Source organism: Neophocaena asiaeorientalis, unplaced genomic scaffold, assembly GCF_003031525.2.
Source record: "Neophocaena asiaeorientalis asiaeorientalis breed wild unplaced genomic scaffold, Neophocaena_asiaeorientalis_V1.1 scaffold825, whole genome shotgun sequence".
NCBI classification, from domain to species: domain Eukaryota; kingdom Metazoa; phylum Chordata; class Mammalia; order Artiodactyla; family Phocoenidae; genus Neophocaena; species Neophocaena asiaeorientalis.
In genome coordinates, this window is record NW_020173937.1 from 710,492 (window position 1) to 717,427 (window position 6,936).

The 6,936-nt window shown below is 62.4% G+C and overlaps 2 protein-coding genes across 2 annotated transcripts in view; both read right to left on the minus strand.

Annotated features, from left to right (window-relative positions):
• Positions 1-702, minus strand: part of PROZ (protein Z, vitamin K dependent plasma glycoprotein) — a 7,748-nt gene extending 7,046 nt beyond the window's left edge. Inside the window, exon 1 of the mRNA XM_024752662.1 lies at positions 627-702. Within this exon, the coding sequence (XP_024608430.1) occupies positions 627-702 (76 nt within the window). The remainder of the gene's footprint in view (positions 1-626) is intronic.
• Positions 703-3,577: 2,875 nt separating this feature from the next.
• Positions 3,578-6,936, minus strand: part of F10 (coagulation factor X) — an 18,838-nt gene continuing 15,479 nt past the window's right edge. Inside the window, exons 7-8 of the mRNA XM_024752679.1 lie at positions 5,049-5,166; positions 3,578-4,262 (exon numbers count right to left, since the gene is read on the minus strand). Of these exons, the coding sequence (XP_024608447.1) occupies positions 3,682-4,262; positions 5,049-5,166 (699 nt within the window). The 3' untranslated portion in view covers positions 3,578-3,681. The remainder of the gene's footprint in view (positions 4,263-5,048; positions 5,167-6,936) is intronic.

Below are 6,936 nucleotides of genomic sequence, written 5' to 3' on the forward strand. Positions count from 1 at the left end.
GGCCCTGTGGTCACGAGTGTGTCCCAGGACATTTAGGACATCGAAGGAAAGAGGTTATGATCATTTAAATAATATACTTATTTAACCCAATAGATCCAAAATACTTGTGTTTCAACACACAACAATTGTTAAAAAAACTATTAATTTGAGTTTGCATTCTGATTTCTGTGCTAAACCTCTGCACTCTGGTGTGTTTTGAGCTCCTGGCGACCTGACCTTGGCCGCCGGTTGGGTGCGGGGGCGCGTTGGCCGCGTGGGCGGCAGGGCCCCAGGGCCCCAGGGCCCCCATCTGAGGTCGCTGGTTTGGGTCTGAATGTGAAGGAAGGTTGAGGACGGGGAGAGGCCCGCGGGTGGGGGGCATGAGGGGCTGGGGTGCCCTCTCGGCTCCCCCAGAAGCCGTGCCCTACCGAGTCCTGAGCCCCGGACCCGGCGGCCGGCTCCACCTGGGCCCCCGGGGCCCCCGAGGGACACGGTCACTTCCAACATACTCGTCACGAGCGGCGAAGAGACCGGGCGCTGGGCTCAGATCATGCTGGTCCCGCCGGGGGCCCTCGGCTCCCAGGAAAAGCCCGCGACCCACCCGCCCGCAAGCCTGAGTCAGAAAGGATGCCCAAGGTGGCGCCTACCTGCGGGCTGCGCGCCGCGCGGCGCGAGGAGGGCGAGGAGGGCGAGGAGGGCGAGCGGCGGCCCGGGGCCGGCCATGCTCAGCCCGCGGCCAGAGCCCCGCCCGGCTCGGCTCGGAGCGGGTGCGGACGGGGAAGCAGCCCCGCAGAGAAAGGCCGCCCGCGGAGGCCAGCGGGCAGTTCGGTGTCCTAGAGGCTTCAGTCCTGTCTTTTTCCGTTTAAGGCGAAGAGAGGGCGAGACGGAGAGATGAAAGGCCGAGGCCGGCAGGGACGGAGCTGGGGCGGCTCCTCGGGAGGAGGTCGGAGGTCGGAGGTCGGGGGTCGGGAACCGGGCCTGGGCCGCGGGGGCGGGGAGACACACGTTTCGCCGACACGGAAAGCCGAGCAGATAAGGCGGCACAGCGCGGTGGGCCGCCTTGGACAAGCCGGTCACAGGGGCTCCCTGCGGGGGGGTAACCCGAACAGAGCCGGGCAGCGACCCCCTGCCCGGGGCGGGGTGGGGGTTACGGCAGACCCTCGAGGGCGGGCGCCCACCAGGCCGGGCCAGCGGGGCTCCTGTGAGGGGCTGGGGAGCCCAGCACCTCCCGGTGAGACCAGCTCTCCTGGGGCACCAAGTGCCACGGGGAAGCGGGCCTGGGGGGCGCTCGGGAAGAGCCTCGCTCAGCGCCACGAGGGGGTAGATACTCTGACCTCCGTCTGAGGGGACAGCAAACTCATCCCCCCTCACCGAGCGGGTCAGCACGGGGCCCCCCGGGGGCGCTCTGCCTCTGTCCCTCTCAGTCTCTCTCTGTCTCTGGCTCTGTGTCTCTGTCTGTCTCTCTCCCTCCCTCCGCCGGCAGCCCGCACACCGGGCTTCCCTCCTGTTAAGGGGCCCCTGACGGAGCACCCGCACGGTGCCCTCTCTCCCCGCATCCTCTTGGTTTCCTTCGGAGGCTCGTGTAGTGTGTTTTTCCCAGCTGTTTTGTTCTTTCTGACGTGGGCACCTTGGCGACCAGGGCTGAACCCCGTTCTTGTCAGGAGCCCTGCTTCCCGTCCGCATCGTCGGTGAGGACACACCCCCACTCGGTGATGCGCCCCGGGCTCTCCTGATGCTGAGCTACCCCGTCCTGTTTGTAATTCAAGTTCGATGCTCGGGATGACGTTCCCCAGGGCTCTGGTACCTCCATCAGGGTCTCATGGTGGCTGTAGTGAGGATCATTCTAGAACGGAAACATCACCCTCCAGCCCCAAGGGCCGGGGGCTGCAGCTGCAGCGGGCAGAGGCCTCCAGGGACCCTGTGTCTGCAGGTCTCCGGCTCTCTAAGCCAGCCCCCTCCCCCTGCCACCCGGCCGCCATACAGCCGCTCTGCCCTCCCCGCTCCAAACGCGGCTCTGTCCCAGGCGTGTCTTCACCCTGCTCCTCAGGGACCGCGGGTGCCGATGAGCGGTCCCTCACTCTCGGGAGGGACAGTCAGACCCTGACCGCCACCGCCCACCGTGGTTCCTCACGGTCGGCTTCCTGCTCACGTCTGTCCCCGGAGGAGACTTTCTAGGGGACATGCAGTGGAGCGGGACCGACTGTGCCCACAGGGCACAGGCCTGGTTCAGGTCCACCTGGAGACGAGCCTTGAGGCACATGGTCCCAGGGCCCACGGAACCAGCATTGTGCGAACCAGACAAGAGGCCTCCCTACCACGCTGCCCGAATTCCCTCTGGAACCTCACTGAGTCCAGCTCTGTTTCCCAACGGGGAAGGTTCAGCGCCTCGGGCGGTGGGGACCCCTCTGCCCTCCACTCCCAGGTGCCCAGCTGCCCTTGCTCTCTGACCTGTGGGCTCGGCCCCGCTGGTGAGATATGCCAGCCTGGTGGGAAGGAGGGCTCCCCCAGAGATCTCTCCGGACCCCAGGCGACCTGTGGGCTGACAGCCCATCCAGGTTTGCTCTGGACAGAGACCCCCGTCCCCAGCACGCAGGGCCTGGCCGTCCGAGGCCTTCTCTGCGGGACGGTTCCCTTTGAGGAAGTCAAGGCGGGACGCGCAGAAACGGACCCTCTGGCTTGACCGTTTCTGGGAAGCCCGTTCGCATTGATTTTTGCAAACGTGCAGATCTCCTGTTTACGCAACTGCCCAGCCAGTGACCTTGAGAGCTCTCGTACTGGAACTTTGAAAGTTTGCTTAGCCGAGTTACGCAAAATGCAAACGGTACCGGGAAACACGGCACGTCCCGTCTCAGGTGACTGCTTTATCTAGAAGCATGTCTGCTTTTCCTGGCTGTTTGGCTTGAGGGCCTGGAGCTGGTGCGGCCGGGAGGGCTCGACCTGGGCTGTGACCACTGGAGGAGGGGCGGCCCTCCTGCAGCCCCCCAGCACACACCTCGCTAGCAGGGTAGCAGGGGGGCGGCAGGGGCTAGCCAGAGCTGGGTTCGTGCTCTGGGCTGTGGCCTAGAGGCAGACTCCAGAGCCCCAGCCTGGCGACAGTCACACCCAGGGGCGTGCCCGTGGCTCTGCAGCCCATGTGGTGGGGCCCCCGGGGACGCAGCCGTGAAGCCACGTAGAGAGTCGGTCTTTAGGTCAACATTAAAATGTCCCTGCCGACGAGCCCTGCTGGGCCCTGCCTTCCCAGGGAGCCTGCCTCTCCTGGGAGGTGTCTGGGGGCCAGGAGGGCACGTGTGGGGAAGCCCCACCCAACCCTGGGGAGGGGGGCTGGCCCTGGCGCCCCTGTGCTCCCAGAACCCTGCTGGTTTACTCAGCACTGTTGTGAGCAGCCAGGGGGGCAGCTGGCGGCCTCCAGGACAGAGAAACGCGCTGTGAACAGAAAAGGCCCCTCAGTTTTAAGACTTGGTCTGGGAGCCCTGGCCCATCCTATGTGGGTAGCACTTCCCGAATCCTGAAACCTCCCAGCTGGCGATGGGAAGGCAGGGTCCCGGGTTCCAAATGGACCTTCATTTCCCACTTCGGTGGAGCAAAAACAGAAGCAGGATAAGGAATCAACCCAGCTCTAATCACGGCGGGGAGGGAGGCCGGCTCAGAGCCCCGGTGCTGAGAGGAGGGAGAGGCAGGGGCTGCGAGGGGCAGTGGGGGGCTTCACTGGGGGCGCGGCTCCCCCCCATCCCCTGTCCCCAGCCCGGCTTTCATGGACTTGTCAATCCACTTGAGGAAGTTGGTGACCTTGGTGTAGACGCCGTACTTGCCCTTCCGCGCGCACCCTTCGCCCCAGCTGACAATGCCAGTGATGAAGTAGGTGTCCCTGAAGCGGGTGACGTGGGGGCCGCCGCTGTCGCCCTGGCAGGCGTCCTCGGGCTGCGCGTCGTAGCCGGCGCAGAACATGTTGGAGGTGATGGTGAAGCTGCTGGACAGCTTGCAGGTGTTCCTGTCCACGTAGGGCACCTCCAGTATCCTGAGTGTGGACGACAGGCGGCCCCGCTCGTGCGTGCGCCCAAAGCCGCTGACGACGCCCGTCTTCTGGGTCAGCAGCGTGGCCTCGGCCCAGTCCCTCTCCGGCAGGCAGGCGGGCGCCACGTTCCTGCGGAACTTGATGGGCGTCTTGAGCCGCAGCACCGCGATGTCGAAGTCGTAAGTCTCCTTGACGAACCGGCTGTGCTTCACGGTCACCTCCACCTCGTGTGCCATCTCGTTGCCCTCCTCCTTGTTTGTGTCCCGGTCGCCTGTGGACGGGGACGTGGCCGTCAGCTGGGGGCCGCGAGGCCCTGCACGTCACTGACGCTTTAAAGCGGTTCCACTATTTTTCTGCTTAGAGATTGGCACGTGGTCACTAGGAAATGTGAAATACAGGCGACTAGAGCGAGGCCAGTGTGACAGCCTACGGCTTCCCCGCCGGGGGCAGCGGCCACCCTCCCCTGGTCTGCCCGCGGGTGGGGCCGGGTGCCGGACCTGCCCCCAGCCACGGGGCCAAGTGGGCACTGAGCAGAACCCACATGTGCCATGAGTGCCAAATCTCAGAATGAAAAACTAACTCAAAATACCTCAAGAGGACTTTACAAGCCAATTACAGGTCAAACTGACACTACTTTGGCTATACCGGGTAATGAGGTGTGTTACCGAAATGAGTATCACCTGTGGACTTTAAAACTAGAAGACGTAAGTAAGGTAACTAGGAAGCTAGACATTACAGCCGTGGCTCGGACACGTGCCTCGCCCTGGACTGTCATGGAGCAGCTCTAGGGTGTGGTGAGAAGGGGGACGTTAGGAGATAGTCCCCCAGATGCAAATGTGGGGCAGTGGTGGCGGCTGCTCAGACGGCTGGGGGCTCTGGGGGACTTCCCGGAGGAGAGGGCACGGCGGACCCTGCGTGCAGGGGGCAGGGGCGCCCCTCGTCCCCCGGCCTCCCTCTCCCCCTCAGGACCTCAGTATTTGAACTAGCGTTTCCGGCCAGCCTGTCAGTCCTAGTGCCTCTGAAACCCGGGGCCCCGCACGGTGTGAGCGGCACTCACCTACCCTCACCGTGAACCGCTTGGCCTGCAGGAGACAGTGGGCCGCGGTGAGGACGCAGAACTCGCTCAGGATGGTGCCCCCGCAGAAGCCCTCGTTCTCCTCATTGACGAGCAGAGCCTGCGACGGGAGGGCCAGAGGTGCCAGGTGGAGCCTGACTTTGAGACCGTTAGCCCAAGCCTCCTCCCCGTCTCCCCACCACAGCGGGCCTGCCCCCCGGGAGGACTCGTGGGGTCTTCGAGCTGGAACGAGGACCAGGCCAGCGCAGCCCCACGCCCACCCCCAGGGGCCGTGCTGCCCCGCGCCACCCGTTCTTGGAGCGGGCCCACTGTGGACCCCACAGCCCTGCCGAGGACCCAGCACTACAGCTGAGGGGCTTCTCCCCACCCAGATCCAGCCCCTACCCGTCTGTATTTCCCGGCTCCGGAAGGCCCCTCAGCAGCTCTATGTGCAGAAGAACTGCTGTCTGTTGTCTCTGGTGGGAATTAGGCCCCAGACCAGGCAGACGCCAGGCTCTGGACGAGACACTTACTACGCTGGGCCTGGGGACGCTTCCACCATCCGGACCCCCTCCCGCAGCTGCGGGTGCTACCATTCAAGGCCGGTTCCCGGGATCCACGTGGCTGACCTGACAGGACGTGGGGTGGGGAACACTCCACCGGGATGGGGTGCTGACTGGGCGAGTGAGAGCACAGACCCTTCCCCTATTTTCCTTCTCCCCAAAGAGCTGGGCCGGCAGATGCCGAGAGAGCGTTTTCTGCTTTCCCTTCTCTGGGGACTCGCCCTTCTCTAAGCAACAGCCGTGGGTTGAGAGGGGGCAGGTTAATGAAACTCTCAACAATGTCAAGTTCTAAAAGAACTTTGGAGGACGTTCATGACTGGCATGAAGTCGTGATGTTTTGTTTTTGTTTTTGCATAATTTATCAGCTCATAACCCCACTTGTGGGACAAGTGAGGAGGGTCAGTCTTCCTAAGACTTGGGACACTGACCGTCCTTCCTGGAAACGGACATGAGGCAACTGGCCAAGTCTGGGGACCCTCCCGTGAGGCTCCTCCTGTCCGCTCCCCGGAGAGCCCCATGCGAGCCCCTCTCAGAGCCCCGTGTCCGCCCCCGCCCTGTGGGGAGCCGCCCTCCTTTCCCGGTGGGAATTCACATGCTCCACAGGTACCACGTTCCTGGCCCTCTCACGCAGCAACTTGAATTGTGGGGATTTGGCGGGGGGCTCACCTCCCTTCCTAGGTCGTGATGCCACACGTGAGAGAAGAGGCCCTGGTGCTTTCAGACCCACATGCGCAACACCCAGGCAGCCCTGACCCACGACACGCTCTCCGTGGATGGTGACTAGGTTTTGGCGTGTCCTTGCTCGGGCTCGTGATAATTCAGATAAGCGCACACCTGCCTTGTAGCCGGTGGGGGCCAGCTGACGTCATTCCTAAGGGTTGTCGGCAGCTCTGGGAATATTACTTGTAGGAGAAGACATTTTGGTTTTGGACACTTAAAGTCCAAGTGAGGGTTCTGGGTGGAATAGAGGCCCCCAGTTAAATCTGACTCAAGTAAATAGCAAATCATTTTCAGTGTGTGTCCCGTGTGATATTTGGGACATACATTAAAACTTATTTATTGTTTATCTGAAATTCAAATTTAAGTGGAAACCTGCGTTTTCACTTGCTAAGTCTGGCAACTTTAGTCCAAATCAACAACCAAAGAGTGAGTTTTTACCTTTGAAAACAGATGGATATACTTTTTGCTAAGGTACCGTCTGCCTCATTAGGACTTGGGTGTTTGGGTAAAAAAAATCTACCAAATTAGAAATGAAACGGAGAGCAACTCTTTCTGCCTCCCGTCGAACCAAAGAGCAAGCAGAGGCCTCAGGGGAGCCGCCCTCCGCC